Source organism: Pristiophorus japonicus, chromosome 14, assembly GCF_044704955.1.
Source record: "Pristiophorus japonicus isolate sPriJap1 chromosome 14, sPriJap1.hap1, whole genome shotgun sequence".
Taxonomy (NCBI): Eukaryota; Metazoa; Chordata; class Chondrichthyes; family Pristiophoridae; genus Pristiophorus; species Pristiophorus japonicus.
Window position 1 is genome coordinate 94841636 of NC_091990.1, and position 20507 is coordinate 94862142.

At 46.4% G+C, this 20507-nt stretch overlaps 1 protein-coding gene across 1 annotated transcript in view; it reads left to right on the forward strand.

Annotated features, from left to right (window-relative positions):
- LOC139279435 (N-acetyl-beta-glucosaminyl-glycoprotein 4-beta-N-acetylgalactosaminyltransferase 1-like) overlaps nucleotides 1-20507 on the forward strand; it is a 980786-nt gene that overhangs the window by 768763 nt on the left and 191516 nt on the right. Inside the window, exon 11 of the mRNA XM_070898559.1 lies at nucleotides 11308-11417. Within this exon, the coding sequence (XP_070754660.1) occupies nucleotides 11308-11417 (110 nt within the window). The remainder of the gene's footprint in view (nucleotides 1-11307; nucleotides 11418-20507) is intronic.

A 20507-nucleotide genomic window follows, 5' to 3' on the forward strand; every position in this document is an offset into this window, starting at 1 on the left:
GACCTATCTCCGCTCTCGTCCGTGATAGCTGGACCATCTCCTGAATAACAGAGAGCCGTCCTGCATCCTTAGCTGATTGCTCGCTCCTGGTGGGTTCAGGCGCCTTAGTTGCCTTCGCGCCTCTGCGCTTGGTAGAGCTTGCCAGTGTGGAGTCCGTTCAAAACCCCAGGAACTCCGAGCCCGATGCTGAGGTTTTGCGGACAGCTGGCACACATGACAGGAGGCTGATGTCATCCTCTTCCAGCTCCTCAAGCTCAAGGGGCTCAAAGACGGGCTCTTCTCCCTCCTCTCCCTCCTCTCTCTACCACAGAAAGTTGTTGAGGCCAATTCACTAAATATATTCAAAAAGGAGTTAGATGAAGTCCTTACTACTAGGGGAATCAAGGGGTATGGTGAGAAAGCAGGAATGGGGTACTGAAGTTGCATGTTCAGCCATGAACTCATTGAATGGCGGTGCAGGCTAGAAGGGCCGAATGGCCTACTCCTGCACCTATTTTCTATGTTTCTATGTTTCTATGTTTCTTCGTGGCTCAGGGTGGTGGAGGTGGGAGTGATGGAAATGGGTGATCTGGGGGGGAGTGGGGTGGGTGGAGGAGCTGCTGTGTTGGGTGGTGACAACGTTGGGGTGGGAGATGCTGGAGTCTGACGGTTCCTCTGAATGCCAGAGGTCAATGGTGTGCCTTGATCCATGCATGGCGGCGATCACCCACCAATGCCTATGCATGCTCCTCCAACCTGCTCAATTCTGCAACCTCTGCTGGACCCCCTCCCGTCACACTCAGGCTTGCTGCCTTGGATGCATTTTATGTCTGCACAAAGAAACTTTGCAGCCTTTAGCCCCTTTGCTGATGCCCCCCACACACACACCCACACATCTGGCGCACAACCCTTTTGCAGTTGGACCAGGAGGGTGCAATACATTTTTACTCACTCTTGCTGCCGCCATCAAATCGTTTCAACGTTTCCTGTATTACCTGTGCTCCAGCTCCGTTACTAGCTCCTCCAATTCCTCCTCATTAAACCAGGGAGTCTACGCCTGTTTTTGACAGTCTTCATTGCAGATTTTTGGCCACTCATCTTCAATGATTAAAGTAATGCTTGCCAAGACTTTGTTACTCTCAATTTACCAGACTCTGCTCTCTCCCACTCAGACTCTGCCCTCTCCCACTCAGACTCTGCCCTCTCCCACTCAGACTCTGCCCTCCCCCACTCAGACTCTGCCCTCCCCCACTCAGACTCTGCCCTCTCCCACTCAGACTCTGCCCTCTCCCACTCAGACTCTCCCCTCTCCAATCTCCAACTCATACTTTTCCCTCTCCCATTCACAGCTGTAAGAGAGTGCTGTGCCTTTAAGCACATGCCTCAAACATAGCCGAAATGATGTCAGGTGGGTAAAAAGATTGCAAAAAAAACCTCACGCAATCTCGCGCATGTGCGTTGCAGGCCCTCCAAAGTTCTCCGAGTGGAGAGGCCTGCACCTGATGCCCACTGATGCCGCTGGCTGTTGACGCCTGCACCCGCCCGCCGACTCCCACTGCCTGCGCTGCCACCCACACAACGTAGTGGCTCCTGACGGGACCCGGCGGCAGCGGGTGCCAAAAAGGTAGGTGCCGCCTGGGGACCGCCGAAAGATGGGCGGGCCTTACCAATTTCAGCCCCAATATTTATTAGCTTGTTTTATTTCACTTGTTATTGAGAGAAATTTGCATATATGTATAGGAATCTAGTATTGCAATGTTACCAGAACCAGAATATATACCTACTTGATACAGAATATATGCTTTCATTGTTGCATATACTGGCCTATGTTTTCATACTCAGAATCAGAATCATATACATAATATAATGAACATGAACAAACATAACTATAGGCCCATTTGGATCAGTTTGCCCCAGGCCCATCAGACCCTTAATCCAGCCCTGAAAGCAACGCAACCTATCGAACGGGACAAAATATGGCCCCGTTCACTGTCAGGGTGAGTTTGGCTCATTGTCATTAAAATGACTGGTGTCGTGTATTAACTGTCCAGAATTCTGGTCAAGGTTTCTATAACATGATGCACAGGAATATAAAATAACCATTTCAGACTCTAAGGTAAAGCAATAATATATCTTGTTTTTCTATATGGGGTATATTTTGCTCTTTTCATGAACAAAAGGTTTCAATGTAAAAAATTAAAAAACTGAAATCAATGTGATTTCAAATCAAACATGCCATTTTGTGTTTTATTTAGGTTCAGCATAACTTCCTGGTTTTTCTATGCTATATCTCTATTTATGAATAGGTGGATATGCTGCACAGGAGGGCAGGAAAAAGAGTGGGAGAGCTATAGTGGTAGGGGATTCTATTGTAAGGGGAATAGATAGACGTTTCTGTGGCCGCAATCGAAACTCCAGGATGGCATGTTGCCTCCCTGGTGCAAGGGTCAAGGATGTCTCGGTGCGTCTGCAGGACATTTTGAAGGGGGAGGGTGAACAGCCAGTTGTCGTGGTGCATATAGGTGCCAACAATATAGGTAAAAAACAGGATGAGATCCTACAAGACGAATTTAGGGAGCTCGGAGCTAAATTAAAAAGTAGGACCTCAAAAGTAGTAATTTCAGGATTTCTAACAGTGCCATGTGCTAGTCAGAGTAGGAATCGCAGGATAGCTCAGATGAATACGTGGCTTGAGGAGTGGTACAGAAGGGAGGGATTCAAATTCCTGGGACATTGGAACCGGTTCTGGGGGAGGTGGGACCAGTACAAACCGGAAGGTCTGCACCTGGGCAGGACTGGAACCAATGACCTAGGGGAAGTGTTTTCAAGTGCTATTGGGGAGGGGGTTAAACTAATATGGCAAGGGGATGGGAATCTATGCAGGGAGACAAAGGGAAGTAGAATGGGGGCAGAAGCAAAATATAGAAAGAAGAAAAGTAAAAGTGGAGGGCAGAGAAACCCAAGGCAAAAAGCAAAAAGGGCCACATTACAGCAAAATTCTAAAGGGGCAAAGGGTGTTAAAAAGACAAGTCTGAAGGCTCTGTGCCTCAATGCGAGGAGTATTCAGAATAAGGTGGACGAATTAACTGCGCAGATAGCTGTTAACAGATATGATGTAATTGGCATCATGGAGACATGGCTCCAGGGTGACCAAGGCTGGGAACTCAACATTCAACACTCAGAAAGTATAGACAGAAAGGAAAAGGAGGTGGGGTGGCGTTGCTGGTTAAAGAGGAAATTAATGCAATAGTAAGGAAGGACATTAGCTTGGATGATGTGGAATCGGTATGGGTGGAGCTACAGACCACCAAAGGGCAGAAAACGTTAGTGGGAGTTGTGTACAGACTACCAAACAGTAGTAGTGAGGTTGGGGACAGCATCAAACAAGAAATTAGGGATGCGTGCAATAAAGGTATAGCACTTATCATGGGTGACTTTAATCTACATATTGATTGGACGAACCAAACTTGTAGCAAGATGGTGGAGGAGGATTTCCTGGAGTGTATTGGGGATGGTTTTCTGGACCAATATGTCGAGGAACCAACTAGAGGGCTGGCCATCCTAGACTGGGTAATGTGTAATGAGAAAGGACCAATTAGCAACCTTGTTGTGCGAGGCCCCTTGGGGAAGAGTGACCATAATATGGTAGAATTCTTTATTAAGATGGAGAGTGACACAGTTAATTCAGAGACTAGGGACCTGAACTTAAGGAAAGGTAACTTCAATGGTATGAGACGTGAATTGGCTAGAATAGACTGGCAAATGATACTTAAAGGGTTGACGGTGGATAGGCAATGGCAAACATTTAAAGATCACATGGATGAACTTCAACAATTTTACATCGCTGTCTGGAGTAAAAATAAAACGGGGAAGGTGGCTCAACTGTGGCTAACAAGGGAAATTAAGGATAGAAATTCAAGGAAGAAACATATAAATTGGTCAGAAAAAGCAGCAAACCTGAAGAATGGGAGAATTTTATAATTCAGCAGAGGAGAACAAAGGGTTTATTTAGGAGGGGGAAAATAGAGTATGAGAGGAAGCTTGCTGGGAACATAAAAACTGACTGCAAAAGCTTCTATAGATATGTGAAGAGAAAAAGATTAGTGAAGACAAATGAAGGTCCCTTGCAGTCAGATTCAGGTGAATTTATAATGGGGAACAAAGAAATGGTGGACCAGTTAAACAAATACTTTGGTTCTATCTTCACGAAAGAAGACACAAATAACCTTCCGGAAATACGAGGGGACCGAGGGTCCAGTGAGAAGGAGGAACGGAATGAAATCCTTATTAGGCTGGAAACTGTGTTCGGGAAATTGATGGGATTGAAGGCTGATAAATCCCCAGGGCCTGATAGTCTGCATCCCAGAGTACTTAAGAAAGTGGCCCTAGAAATAGTGGATGCATTGGTGATCATTTTCCAACAGACTATCGACTCTGGATCAGTTCCTATCGACTGGAGGGTAGCTAATGTAACATCACTTTTTAAGAAAGGAGGGAGAGAGAAAACAGGTAATTATAGACCGGTTAGCCTGACATCGGTAGTGGGGAAAATGTTGGAATCAATTATTAAAGATGAAATAGCAGCGCATTTGGAAAGCAGTGACAGGATCGGTCCAAGTCAGTATGGATTTATGAAAGGGAAATCATGCTTGACAAATCTTCTAGAATTTTTTGAGGATGTAACTGGCAGAGTGGACAAGGGAGAACCAGTAGATATTTGAACTTTCAAAAGGCTTTTGACAAGGTCCCACACAAGAGATTGGTGGGCAAAATTAAATCACGTGGTATTGGGGGTAATGTACTGGCATGGATAGAGAACTGGTTGGCAGACAGGAAGCAGAGAGTCGGGCTAAATGGGTCCTTTTCAGAATGGCAGGCAGTGACTAGTGCGGTGCCGCAGAGCTCAGTGCTGAGACCCCAGCTATTTACAATATACATTAATGATTTAGATGAAGGAATTGAGTGTAATATCTCGAAGTTTGCAGATAACATTAAGCTAGGTGCCGGTGTAAGCTGTGAGGGGGACGCTAAGAGGCTGCAGGGTGACTTGGACAGGTTAGTGAGTGGGCAAACGAGTGGCAGATGCAGTATAATGTGGATAAATGTGAGGTTATCCACTTTGATGGCAAAAACACGTTGCATAAAGTGGGCATGCAGGTACAGCAGGCAGTGAAGAAGGCAAATGGTATGTCGGCCTTCATAGCTAGGGGATTTGAGTATAGGAGCAGGGAGGTCTTACTGCAGTTGTACAGGGCCTTAGTGAGGCCTCACCTGGAATATTGTGTTCAGTTTTGGTCTCCGAATCTGAGGGAGTGCGACGAAGATTCACCAGACTGATTCCTGGGATGGCAGGACTGACATATGAGGAGAGACTGGATCTGTATTCACTGGAGTTTAGAAAGATGAGAGGGGATCTCATAGAAACATATAAAATTCTGATGGGACTGGACAGGTTAGATGCAGGAAGAATGTTCCCGGTGTTGGGGAAGTCCAGAACCGGGGACATCGTCTAAGGATAAGGGGTAAGCCATTTAGGATTGAGATGAGAAGAAACTTCTTCACTCAGAGTTATTAACCTGTGGAATTCCCTACCGCAGAGAGTTGTTGATGCCAGTTCATAGGATGTATTCAAGAGGGAGTTAGATATGGCCGTTTCGGCTAAAGGGATCAAGGGGTATGGAGAAAAATCAGAAAAGGGGTACTGAGGTAAATGATCAGCCATGATCTTATTGAATGGTGGTGCAGGCTCGAAGGTCTGAATGGCCTACTCCTGCACCTATTTTGTCTGTTTCAATGAAGCCCAAGATCCCATATCATGTATTAACTGCTTTGTTAACCTGTCCTGTCACCTTCAACAACAACATGGTAAAACGTCCCAAAGCGTTTCACAGGAGTATTATGAGACAAACAGTTTAAGACCAAGACAAATAAGGAAGAATTAGGGCAAAGAGGTAGGTTTTAAGGAGCGTCTTAAAGGAGGATAGAGAGATGGAGACGTTTAAGCAGGGAATTTCAGAGCTTAGGGCCTAGGCAACAGAAGGCACAGCTACCAATGGTTGAGCGATTATAATCAGGGATGCTCAAGAGGGCTGAATTAAAGGTGCGCAGACATCTCGGGGGGTTGTAGGGCAGAAGGAGATTACAAAGATAGGGAGGGGCAAGGCCATGGAACGATTTGAAAACAAGGATGAGAATTTTGAAATCAAGCGTTGCTTAACCGGGAGCTAGTGTAGGTCAGCGAGCACAGGGATGATGGGTGAGTGGGACTTGGTGCGAGTTAGGACATGGGCAACCGCATTTTGGAATACCTCAACTTTATGTATGGTAGAATGTGGGAGGCTAGCTTAGGAGTGCATTGGAATGGATAAAGGTTTCAACAGCAGATGAGCTGAGGCAAGGGCGGTCACGAGCGATGTTATGGAGGTGGAAATAGGCAGTCTTGGTTATGCTGCAGATAAGTGGTTGAAAGCTCATTTCAGGGTCAAATATGACACCAAGGTTGTGAACAGTCTGTTTCAGCCTCAGACAGAAGTTGAGGAGAGGGATGAAGTCAGTGGCTAGGGAACGGAGTTTGTGGCGGGGACCGAAAACAATGGCTTCGGTCTTCCCAATATTCAATTGGAGAAAATTTCTGGTCATCCAGACTGGATGTTTGACAAACAGTCTGACAATTTGGAGACCGTGGCAGGGTCGAGAGAAGTGGTGGTGAGGTAGAGCTGGGTGTCATCAGCGTACATGTGGAAACTAATGCTGTGCTTTCGGATGATGTCGCCAAGGGGCAACATGTAGATGAGAAATAGGATTGGGCCAAGGATAGATCCTTGGGGGACACCAGAGATAACGATGCGGGGGTGAGAAGAGAAGCAACTACAGGTGATTCTCTGGCTACGATTAGATAGATAAGAATGGAACCAGGCGAGTGCTGGACGACGGTGGAGAGGCATTGGAGAAAGATAGAGTGGGTAACCATGCCAAAGATTACAAACAAGTCAATAAGGATGAGAGAGATAGTTTTCCCTTATTACAGTCACAAAGGATGTCATTTGTGACTTTGATGAGAGCCGTTTTGGTACTGTGGCAGGTGCGGAAACCGGATTGGAAGGATTCAAACATGGAGTTGCAGGAAAGATGGGCACGGATTTGGGAGATGACGACACATTCAAGGACTTTGGAGAGGAAAAGGAGGTTGGAGATGGGACGGTAGTTTGCAAGGATGGTGAGGTCGAGGGTTACTTTTTTTCAGGAGAGGGCTGATGACGGCAGATTTGAGGGAGAGGGGGACAGTACCTGAGAAGAGAGAACCGTTAACAATGTCAGCTAACATGGGAGCCAGGAAAGGAAGTTGGGTGGTCAGCAGTTTGGTGGGAATAGGGTCAAGAGAGCAGGAAGTGGGTCTCATGGATAGGATGATCTCGGAGATGTCATGAGGGGAGATCGGAGAGAAACTGGAGAAAAATGTGAGGTCAGGGCTAGGGCAGGAAGTTTGGCCTGATGGGCTAGGGGAAGGGAGTGAAATGGCAGAGGCGGCCGAACAGATGGTCTCAATCTTAGAGGCAAAGAAGTCCATGAGCTCCTCACATTTATTGTCGGATGTGAGGGTGGACACTGGGGAGAGGGGTTACATAAGATGGTTAGTAGTGGAGAATAGAAGCCGGGGTTTATCTTTATATTCCTGAATGATTCTGGAATAGAATTTTGGCAGACGAGAGCAGGACCCGATAATGCTTTATGTGTTCCAGCCAGATCTGGTGGTGAATGGCTAAACCAGTTGTCCACCATATCCGTTCAAATCTGCTTTCCTTGGACTTAAGGGAGCGAAGATCAGGGCTGTACCAGGGAGAATGGCCAGGGTGAGAGAGTAATTGAGGGAGTTCATGAGTGCAATTGTAAGAGAGTCGGGAGAGAGTTTTTTCGGGGCGGATAGAGAAGGAGTTGGGGTTGGTGGAAGGGGGAATGTGGGTGGAGAAGATATGAGGACGTGGTCAGAGATGGCCTGATCTGCAGTTGATATGATGGGAATAGTGAGGCCACGAAGATGGCAAGGTCGAGGGGCTGGCCGTGAATATGGGTTGGGGAGTTTACATGGAGGGATAGATTAAGGGAGGATAGGAGGCTGGAGAACACAGAGGAGAGAGTGCACGATGAATTGAAATGGAGGTTGAAATCACCGAGGCAAAGAAGTCAATCTGTGCATAGGCTGAGGGAGGAAAATAGTGAAGAAATATCGGTAGAAATGTTTTTATGGTACTTGGGTGGGCAGTGGAGAATGAGAATTTTAAATGAGAGGGGTGGAATAGGGTGAGATTCTCAAAGGAGGAGAACGTGCTGGAGGAGTAGGAGGTCCAACCAAGGTGTGATTTAGTGATGAGAGCCACACCACCACCATGGTGGTCTGAGCGGGGCAAGTGTGGAAGGTATAGATGGGCGGAGAGGCTTCATTTAAGGATAAGGTGTTATCGCCCCACAACCAAGTTTCTGTCGGGGGCATGATGTCGATGCCATCATCCATAATAAGCTCATGGAGGGAGATGCAAGATGGTTGGCGATGGCTGCCCCACTGCCAGCGTCCATAGTGTCAGGGTGGGGGTGAGTTGGAAGGGGAGGAGATTGGCAAGATTAACCCCCAGTGGGCACGCTGGGCAGGAAGGTCGGCAAGAGAGTAGGATGGGACAGTTGGGGTTGCTGCTCATAAGGAGGCAGCGACATGTCTCGATGGGCTCTTCGTAGGATGCCAAGAGAGGGACAGAAGGAAGCTATAGGCTTATCTAGGAGGAGTCAAGCCTGGGACGATGGCAGGAGAGTAGGAGTTGAATTCTAATGAAGGATTGGGGTAGGGATTTGGGAGGGCAGGGTGTCCAAAAGAGGAGAGATGAAAGGAGGCATGATAACAGGACAGAGCGGTCAGGGAGGGATAAAGAGAAAAGGAAAGAGGGGCAAATATTGAATGGCTCGGGTCCAGAGCGGAAGGCAAAGTGGGCACACGAATAGACACGGGAAAAGCTCAGGTTACGTAGGCCTGTTTAAATGTAGTAGTTAATGGGATACAATAGTAGGGAGACCAGGGTGAAAGTCAGAGGTCCCATGGATGGGCAAAGCCGACATCAACAGGATGGGCCAACATGGAGCATCGACGAACCGCTGTCCGAAGCGGGCAAGTGAAGTCCAGAAGCTATTTAAAGTGTAGAGAGATCGAGGTTGTGCCATAGGAAGGAGAGTCAGTCGCGGAGCAGAACGATGATGGTGAAGTTGAGGCAAATTAGTAGATCGTGATAGATCGCTGTAAAACTGTGCTGTAACGATTCTATGATTCTATTTGCAATCCTCCAGTGCTCTGGCACAATGTGTTAATGAAGGGGTTTTGGAGAATTAGAACACGTTGGTATTATGTTGCTTTTATCTTCATACGCATCCTGCCCATAATGTAGCAGGAAAGTTGTCCTTTCTTTCTAAACAGCTTCATGGATTCACTTGTAATGACTGCCCACAGGCAACTGTCCCGCGTTTGTTTATGCTGTCACTGTGCACAGTGACTCGAGGAAATCAACCCCACCACTTACTCATGTCGACACTTTGTTGAACTTTATCCACAGAGGAAAATATCCCCCAATGTGTCCAACAGCCGACTAGCCAAAAGTGTGGCTGTGGCGGCACCATTTGATTCACATGCACTCATTTTAGTAGAAAACACCAAATGTGCTTTACCTGTATATTTACTTAACATCTACCACCATTCAGTGCAACACGTTGCAATCTTTCTTTTTCACCAAATTTTGGAATTCTGCCACGAATTTATCAGACACGGCACAACATAGTGCAGCTTCTAGATTTTTGTCCAGCAGTTGCCAGTTTCGTCAGTGTGATTACTGAGCATGTTGTCTTGCACGAGTCACATCAGACCCGTCCCTGCTCACCATCCAGGACGCAGTGGGGTGCTGCTCGCCCTTTGCCATATGTGGCCTGTTGGAACCGCTCATCATTGGTTGGTTTGCTTTCTTCTACTGGCCTGGATTGGTTATCGCGATTGGTTGAGCTGTTTACGCTGACAGCTCCCCTATATACAATGTGTACCCATTGTGCTGAAGTCCTACACCTGTGTTACACAACATTTTAGAAGTAAGCAGTAAATAAGGAAGGAAAGCACACAACAATCAAAAAACAGTCACATACTGCTTTTCATGTTATCATTTTACCAACAAATGTGGAAATAGGTTAAAGTACACATGCAACACCATGTGAATATGAATATTGAGATCACATGTCCAACAACAGTGTCTAGTACTCATGATTTTTATTTACTGATCAGAAATGCAATTAGCCAAATGTTGCTGATATATTGGGCAATACTGATCTCGGAAACCAAGGGGCCGAAATGTCCCCTTCCCTTAAGGCCTGTTATCGCCAGAAATCAGCGGCCACGCAGTGGAGTAGAATGTCTGCCAATTTTTCATGGAATGGTCGTAATTTTTAAAATTCTGCTTCTGTGGTATCCTGCGGTGACCCACTCCGCCCACTACCACTCCGCTACTGCCGATCCATCCTAAGTGCATCATCAGAGCACGCACCGCCAATGTGCCCCCCCCCCACCACCCCCGAATGCGAAATTCCGCGGAGAAAATCTTGCTCCCGCTGCTCGGTGCACCCGACAACTTTTTCTGTCGGCGCACTGTGCTTGCAGTGCTTGTAAAATGGTGGTGCGGCTGCCATTAAAGGGGTGGATGCACCGCCATTTTTTTTTGTTGGCCGACTGCCATGTCGGGCTGGAAATTATGCCCCCAGTTTTGGCCGGGCCGCCAGCACGTCTTGGGTGCCAGGCCGCTGGCTTGGCCGAAACCCTTCCTGATGGTCCAGTGGACCTAACTTAAAGAATTGCAGAGCTCGCAGTCGCCCTCCCCTTTAAGTGAAGGGGAGAGACGTGGTGATGCGCCAGCATGATGATGTCATCAGCGGTATGCTGATGAGTGACAGTGGTGGACACCACGCACCTCCCACTTCCGCCCCTCTGCTTACCGAACTTCAGCTCACTGCCGCACTTCCGCCACCATTATAACCGACTTCTGGGCCGCTTGAAAAAAAAAAGCCAAAGAGCGGAATTTTGCGCAAGAGGCCACCACATCTAGCGCGGCAGTGAAAACAGTCGGAACACGGTGGGTGCGCAGCGTTTTCGGTGGGGGACAATTTCGGCCCCCAAACGTTTAATGTACCTACCATGCCAGCTGGTGGCTGGTTCACACGGGAGAGTAACCTATGCCACCTTCGCCTGTAAAGTTGAAATTCTTTGCTTATTTGTAGTGCTTTCTAATATAAGTGGGTCTTCCTTTCCCTCTCCAGCTCCACCGATAGATCGGTCATGCGTGCAACATGTCCTCCCACCCTGTGTGTACTCACCAACTTACATTGTGAAGGACTTTCCCATCGCTCGCTACCAAGGACTGCAGTTTGTAAGTTTTCTCTTCGTTCTCTGTCTCTTTGTCCGAGCTCATGTGAAGATTAACCTGCTGCTTTATTGATTGACCCACAGGTCTGCTGGAACCTATTTTGCTGATTAAACCTAATCATGTTATCAAGTTTGAGGGGAATCTCATAATTCATTTTTTTCCCCAATATATTTCTGCATGCACACAGCCATTGACGAGTATGGAAGATATTAATCAGTATGATTGATTGTCCGATTGCATTCCTATTGATGTGCAGGTCTTGCTTTGACAGGCAGGTTGTCAAAAAGGATTATTTAAAAGTGCTGTGCATTTTATTTATTTTTTGGTGGGGGGGTTTATGGAGTTACTCAGTTCCTCTGTTATGTATGTTGCAATAGTCGATGCTGGCTATCTGAACTCCTCTCCTTGCCCCCACCTTCAGTGTTGTTTTTATATAAATCTGTTTTAAAAAAATGTTATTGTGAAAGGAAAAAGGGATTCTCGAGGTAGGTATTGAGTGCGGGAAGTACTTGACACTGAATTTATACCAGATCAATTTTCTGAAAAAAATCCTTTACCTGTAAATAAAAGGTAGCCTTCCATTAATGAAAGACTAAATCAGGCCTGTCACAAATGTCTCAAAATGCTTCACCTGCAAGGATTTACTTTCACGTGCAATGATTGTGGTCATTCTTACGCCTACAATCTCCATCCTCAAACTCTCTACCCTTCAAATAGCTTCTGGACTTCACTACACCTTTCTCTGAATTTGGACAGTGGTTCGTCGATGCTCCGTGCCAGCTCCATCCTGCTTTGTCCCTGCCTGGGACTTCTGATTTTAACCCTGGTCACCCTATCATTGCCTCCATCAGGAAATATGTATCCCATTAATGTACACTGAGCTTTTCATTCTGTCACTTCACGTGTGCACTTTGGCTGCTGCTCTGGACCTGAGCCGTTCATTTCTTTTTCCACTTTTTTCTCCTCCCTTTTCCTTTTCTCTCTATCCTTCCCTGACCGCTCTCTCCTGTCGTCATGCTTCCTTTCATTTCTCGGATACTCTGCCCTCCCAAATCCCTGCCCTAATCCTACATTACTCTTTGACCTTCCTAGTCTCCTGCTGTCGTCCCAGGCTTGACTCGTCCTAGTCAGGCCTGCAGCTTCCCTCTGTGCCTCTCTTGGCATCCTACGAAGGGCTCATCGAGGCACTCGTCGCTGCCTCCTTACGAGCAGCAACCCTAACTGTCCCATCTACTCTCTCGCCGACCTTCCCACCCAGCGTGCCCACTCAGAGCTAAACGTGCCAATCTCCTCCCCTTCCAACTCCCCCCACCCCCCCCACCCCACCCCTGCCAAACCCCCCCAAGCGCCGATCCTGTGGACGCTGGCAGTGGGCCAGCCATCATCGACCCTCTCCGCACCTCCCTCCAGAATGTTTGTTCGCTTGCGAAAAAGGCCCTTCCCATCCATGAGCTTATCGTGGATGATGGCATCGACATCATGGCCCCGACGGAAACTTGGTTGAGGGGCGATGACATCTTACCTTTAAATGAAGCCTCCCCGCCTGGCTATACTTTCCACCACTTGCCCCGCTCAGACCGCCATGGTGGTGGTGCGGCACTCATCACCAAATCACAACTTGGTTGGACCCCCTACTCCTCCGACACTTTCTCCTCCTTTGAGAATCTCACCCTATTCCATCCCTCTCACCTCCCATTTAAAATTCTCATTCTCTGTACTTGGGTGGGCGATAATGAAAATATTATTACCGAGATTTCTTCACTGCTTTGCTCCCTCAGCCTCTGCACCAAGCAACTTCTCATCCTCGGTGATTTCAACCTCCATCTCAATTCATCATGCTGTCTTTCCTCTGAGTTCTCTAGCCTCCTATCCTCCCTTAATCTCTCCCTCCATGTTAACTCCCCAACCCATATTCACTGTCACTCCCTCGACCTTGCCATCCCTCGTGGCCTCATTACTCCCCATCGTGTTAATCGCAGAGAAGGCTATCTTTGACCACTTCCTCTGGAAAAAACTCTCTCCCAACCCTCTTACAACTGCACATGAAATCCCAACTGTCCAGCCTTTGGTCCTCCTTTCACCACCACATTTCTGTAGCTACCGATCTGCTCAACCACACCCCCAAAACCACCTTCTGATCTGGTCCCTATTAAAACCATTACTCTCTCTCGCCCTGGTTGTTCCCACTGGTACGGCCCTTATCTTCGCTCCCTTAAGCCCAAGAGAAACAAACTGGAACAGATATGGTGGACAACTGATTTAGCCATTCACCGAGAGATCTGTCTGAACTACATAAAGCCTGCTCTCATCTGCCAAAATTGCTCACTATTCCAGAATCATTCTGGAATGCAAAGATAAACCCCGGCTTATATTCTCCACTGCTAACCATCTCGTTAAAACCCACTCCCCTGTTTCCTCCACCTCACCTCTGACAACAGGTGTGAGGAGCTTATGGACTTCTTTTTCTCTATGATTGAGACCATCTGTTCAGCCACTTCCCTTCCTTCCCCTAGCCCACCGGGCCAAACGTCCTCTAAGGTTCCCTCCAGCCCTAGTCCTGAACTCACATCTTTCTCCAGTTTTTCTCTGATCTCCCCTCATGACCTCTCTGCGCTCATCTTGTCCATGAAACTCACTTCCTGCTCCCTCGAACATTTCCCACCAAACTGCTGACCACCCAGCTTCCTTTTTCGGCTCCCATTTTAGCTGACATTGTCAACAGTTCTCTCTCCTCTGTCCCCCTCTCCCTTAAGTTTGCCGTCATCACCACTCTCCTCAAAAAAACAACCCTTGACCCCTCCGTCCTTGCAAACTACTGCCCCATCTCCAACCTCCCTTTCCTCGCCAAAGTCCTTGAATGTGTTGTCACCTCCCAAATCCGTACCTATCTTTCCCAGAACTCCATGTTTGAATCCCTCTAAACAGATTTCCGCCCCGCCAAAGTTCCGAAATGGCGCTCAGCAAAGTCACACATGATATCCTTTGTGACTGTGACAAAGGTAAACTATCCCTCCTCGTCCTCCTTGACTCGTCTGCAGTCTTTGACATGGTTGACCACTCCGTCTTCCTCCATCGCCTCTCCACCATTGTCCAGCTGGGTGGGACTGCACTCGTCTGGTTCCATTCTTATCTATCTAATCGTATCCAGAAAATCACCTGCAATGGCTTCTCGTCCCACTCCCACATCGTTACCAGTGTTATCCCCCAAGGTTCTATCCTTGGCCCCCTTCTATTTCTCATCTACATGCCACCCCTTGGCGACATAATCTGAAAAGACAGTGTCAGTTTCCAAATGTAAACTGATGATACCCAGCTCTATCTCAATATCACTTCTCTCGTCCCCTACTTGGTCTCTAAATTGTCAGACAGCTTGTCCGACATCCAGCCTGGATGAGCAGAAATATTCTCCAATTAAATGTTGGGAAGACCAAAGCCATTGTTTTCGGTCCCCGCCACAAAATCCGTTCCCTAGCCATTGACTCCATCCCTCTCCCTAACATCTGTCTGAGGTTGAACCAGATTGTTCGCAACCTTGGATCCACATTTGAAACGATCTTCCAACCACATATCCGTGGAATAACTAAGACCGCCTATTTCCACCTCCTTAATATCGCCCATCTCTGCCCTTGTCTCAGCTCATCCACTGCTGAAGCTCTCTTCCATGCCTTTGTTACCTCTAGACTTGACTATTCCAACGTACTCCTGGCTGGCCACCCAGGTTTTACCTTACGTAAACTTGAGGTCATCCAAAACTCAGCTATCCATGACCTAACTCACACCAAGTCCCATTCACCCATCACCCCTGTGCTCACTAACCTACATTGGCTCCCGGTTATGCAACACCACATAGAAACATAGAAAAATAGGTGCAGGAGTAGGCCGTTCGGCCCTTCTAGCCTGCACCGCCATTCAATGAGTTCATGGCTGAACATGCAACTTCAGTACCCACTTCCTGCTTTCTCGCCATACCCCTTGATCCCCCTAGTAGTAAGGACTTCATCTAACTCCCTTTTGAATATATTTAGTGAATTGGCCTCAACAACTTTCTGTGGTAGAGAATTCCACAGGTTCACCACTCTCTGGGTGAAGAAGTTTCTCCTCATCTCGGTCCTAAATGGCTTACCCCTTATCCTTAGACTGTGACCCCTGGTTCTGGACTTCCCCAACATTGGGAACATTCTTCCTGCATCTAACCTGTCTAAACCCGTCAGAATTTTAAACGTTTCTATGAGGTCCCCTCTCATTCTTCTGAACTCCAGTGAATACAAGCCCAGTTGATCCAGTCTTTCTTGAAGGTCAGTCCCACCATCCCGGGAATCAGTCTGGCGAACCTTCACTGCACTCCCTCAATAGCAAGAATGTCCTTCCTCAAGTTAGGAGACCAAAACTGTACAGGTGTGGCCTCACCAAGGCCCTGTACAACTGTAGCAACACCTCCCTGCCCCTGTACTCAAATCCCCTCGCTATGAAGGCCAACATGCCATTTGCTTTCTTAACCGCCTGCTGTACCTGCATGCCAACCTTCAACGACTGATGTACCATGACACCCAGGTCTTGTTGCACCTCTCCTTTTCCTAATCTGTCACCATTCAGATTTCAAAATTCTCATCTCTGTTTTCAAATCACTCCATGGCCTAATCACTCCATGGCCTCACCCCTCCCTATCTCTGTAATCTCCTCCAGCCCCGCCCCCCACCCCCCACTCCCGAGATTTCTGCATTCCTCTAATTCTGTCTTCTTGAGCATCCCTGATTATAATTGCTCAACCATTGGTGGCCGTATTTTCTGTTGCTTAGGCCCAAAGCTCTGGAATTCCCTGCCGAAATCTTTCCGCCTCTCTCTCTCTTTTTCCTTCTTTAAGGTGCTCCTTAAAACCTACCTCTTCGACCAAGCTTTTAGTCATCTTTCCTAATTTGTCCTTATGTGGCTCGGTATCAAATTTTTTGTCTTATAGTATCCCTGTGAAGCGCCTTGGGACATTTTATTTAAAGCTGCTATATGAATACTATGTTACTGTTATGCCGGTAAATGAAGCAGCTAATTTGAGACATACATAGGATATATGGCACAGAAACCGGCCATTCGGCCCAACCACTCCATGCTGGTGATTATACTCCACTCGAGCCTCCTCTCGTCTTTCCTCATCTAAATCTATCAGCATAACCCTCGATTCCTTTCTCCCTCCTGTGCTTGTCTAGTCTCCCCTTAAATGCATCTATAATATTTGCTTCAACCAGTCCCTGTGGTAGCGAGTTCCACATTCTCACCACTCTTTGGGTAAAGACATTTCTTCTGAATTCCCTATTGGATTTCTTGGTGACTATCTTATATTGATGGCCTCTAGTTATGCTCTTCCCCACCCGTGGAAAACATTCTCTCTGTATCCACTCAATCAAAACCTTTCATAATTTTAATGACCTCTATTCGATGTCCCCTCAGCCTCTCTTTTTCAAGAGAAAAGGTACCCAGCCTGTTCATTTCCTGATATGTAGCAATGTCCCACAAATAGCCGTGCTGGTGATGTTGGTTAAGGGTAGATTGTTAACCAGCTCACCAGGCGAACTCCTTGATCTACAAATTGTGTCAAAGAATCTTGACGCTCCACGTGAACCCCCAAAACAGTTAGACAGGGACTTAGTTTAATGGAGGTGAAATTTGTCTCGAGGGGTGTTGAAAATGTGCAATAGTGAATCTGCAACCTGTATTCCATTGTGGACTGTAAAATGGCTGCAGCCCAAGACAAACTGCACCCCAATGTCTTATTAATGGCTTCTCCAGCGATGCAACACTCCCTCAATACTGTATTAAAGTGTCAGCCTAGACTGTGCACTGATAACTTAGTTACTCACATTTGCAATCTTCCCCCATATATCCATCCAGGGAGTAGTCATGCTGGAGTGCTGCTTCCCAGCACTGATTTCAAAGAAATCAAGTTTTTTTTTTACATAACTCAGCATGTATATTTAGAAAATGAATCTTCAGTGTCCATTGTATTCTGAGTTTGATCAATTCAGATTAAAATGCTGAATACCAGCCCTAATGTCCAGCTTATATATTGTAGAAAGTAAGTTGAATCTCCAGAGATGGGCCATACTGTGGGCTGGAGGTTGTCGCTCCAATTTTCTCACCACATTAATTTAATCTAAATTCTAATTTCAAGTATAAGTAAGAAAACTACAAAGAGCCATTACTCCTCAAAGAAGGCACTTTCATAATAGTCCAAACAGGCATTCATAGTGTTAACACCTTCTTTCTGTGAACTTTTGTCTTCAGGCCACATATAATTGATCTCAAAAGATCTGACTTCAAACAATTAATGGTGGCCAACTTTTCTCTGAGGTGTTTTTGGAGTTTTCCAGCTTTTAGTGTGATCAATGTCCCTCTGCTGAGAGCTGTGTTCTATTTAACAATTGCACAATTTTGACGCAGCCCCTTTAAGGGCTCTGAAGCAGATGCTCATTTTTTAAATCATATTACGTCCCATCCACAGGAGGGAATTGTATGCAGAAATAAATAAGAGGCTGGAGTTTCTGCTTTCGGTGCAATCGGGAAATTGGGCACAAATTGCACTTGAAATTGAGCTGGTTAGGTTACAGTTTATGTTTCCGCTAAATACATTAGCATAACCACAAACAATGAACCAGCATAAACGATCAGCGTAACAGAATGTAATCGTCATATTCCTTGATATATTTAAGCGTGGTAACCTGGTGCAGTTTTATTAATACAGCTGAAAATGGATTTATCAAAAAAATAAGCCTTTTTTATAAGAGTGTCCAGCGACGTTCCCGCTAAACCACGCAGCCACTCGGTCGCACAGCTCTCTGCCCATCCCACGCAGCCCGGGGCCAGCTTTTTCAATGTTTAATTTCGCGCATGTGGGCCAAGCTGACAAATAAAAAATTAGGGGATGGAGCCGGCTTTGGGTGGAATCATTTTTTAACCAGAGGTAAAAGGGGAGAAATTCCCCAGCGCCCCGATTGCGGATGGTAACCGGCTCGGGGCGGGACTTCCTGCGCTTGGCATGGAAGCCCCGTCCCGGCCACAAAACATCAGTTACCGCCCCTCAGAGGAGGTGGAGCGCAATCTCGCGCTAACTAACGGAAGTAGCAGAAACCCTACCACAAAGTTCCAACTCTATCTGATACATCAGACAAAAAAACTTTTTTTTTGTCAAAAAATTAACAAAAAGGATTTTATTCTTCCAACACTATTCTTTTGCAAGGTTAACTCCTTAATTGGGTGCAGTTCCATGGACCCTGATTGCCCAAGTGGCCATTGCTCATATGTTAATTACTCTCGGCGGTGAATATTGGGAGGCTATTAACCATGTGGTATCACAGCCCAGAAATTGGGTCGCGGCAAATTTTGGGCATGATGGGAGGTGTCATTGGCATTCTGCCCATCTGCATGGTGAGGCCTTAAGACTCTTCAGATATTGGGCCTTTTTTCAATGTTGCTGGCGAGGCATGGAGAGTCCACCCATGAAGAAGAGTCAAAGTTTGGGCCTTTATTGACATCACAAGGTGATAGGAAGGGACAATATGTATGAATTTAAAGGGGCTGCAGGAGAGGGGACAAAACTAAAAATCATGGTTTTAAAAACTAGTATTAAAACATTCTACCTTAACGCACGCAGCATGCGAAATAAAGTAAATGAATTGACGGCACAAATCATTACAAATGGGTATGATTTGGTGGCCATTACAGAAACGTGGTTGCAGGGTGGCCAAGACTGGGAATTAAACATACAGGGGTATCTGACAATTCGGAAGGATAGACAAGAAGGGAAAGGAGGTGGGGTAGCTCTGTTAATAAAGAATGATATCAGGGCAGTTGTGAGAGACGATATTGGCTCTAATGAACAAAATGTTGAATCATTGTGGGTGGAGATTAGAGATAGTAAGGGGAAAAAGTCACTGGTGGGCGTAGTTTATAGGCCCCCAAATAATAACTTCACGGTGGGGCGGACAATAATCAAGGGAATAATAGAGGCATGTGAAAAAGGAATGGCAGTAATCATGGGGGTTTTAACCTACATATCGATTGGTCAAATCAAATCGCACGGGTTAGCCTGGAGCAGGAATTCATAGAATGCATATGGGATTGTTTCTTAGAACAGTATGTTACAGAACCTACAAGGGAGCAAGCTATCTTAGATCTGGTCCTGTGTAATGAGACAGGAATAATAAAAATGATCTCCTAGTAAAAGATCCTCTCGGAATGAGTGATCGCAGTATGGTTGAATTTGTAATACAGATTGAGGGTGAAGAAGTAGTGTCTCAAACGAGTGTACTATGCTTAAACAAAGGGGACTACAGTGGGATGAGGGCAGAGTTGGCTAAAGTAGACTGGGAACACAGACTAAACGGTGGCACAATTGAGGAACAGTGGAGGACGTTTAAGGAGCTCTTTCATAGTGCTCAACAAAAATATATTCCAGTGAAAAAGAAGGGCGGTAAGAGAAGGGCTAACCAGCCGTGGATAACCAAGGAAATAAAGGAGAGTATCAAATTAAAAACCAATGCGTATAAGGTGGCCAAGGTTAGTGGGAAACTATAAGATTGGGAAAATTTTAAACGACAGCAAAGAATGACTAAGAAAGCAATAAAGAAAGGAAAGATAGATTACGAAAGTAAACTTGCGCAAAACATAAAAACAGATAGTAAAAGCTTTTACCGATATATAAAACGGAAGAGAGTGACTGAAGTAAATGTTGGTCCCTTAGAAGATGAGAAGGGGGATTTCATAATGGGAAATGTGGAAATGGCTGAGACCTTAAACAATTATTTTGCTTTGGTCTTCACAGTGGAAGATACAAAAACCATGCCAAAAATTGCTGGTCACGGGAATGTGGGAAGGGAGGACCTTGAGAGAATCACTATCACTAGGGAGGTAATGCTGGACAGGCTAATGGGACTCAAGGTAGACAAGTCCCCTGGTCCTGATGAAATGCATCCCAGGGTATTAAAAGAGATGGCAGAAGTTATAGCAGATGCATTCGTTATAATCTACCAAAATTTTCTGGACTCTGGGGAGGTATCAGCGGATTGGAAAGCAGCTAATGTAACGCCTCTGTTTAAAAAAGGGGGC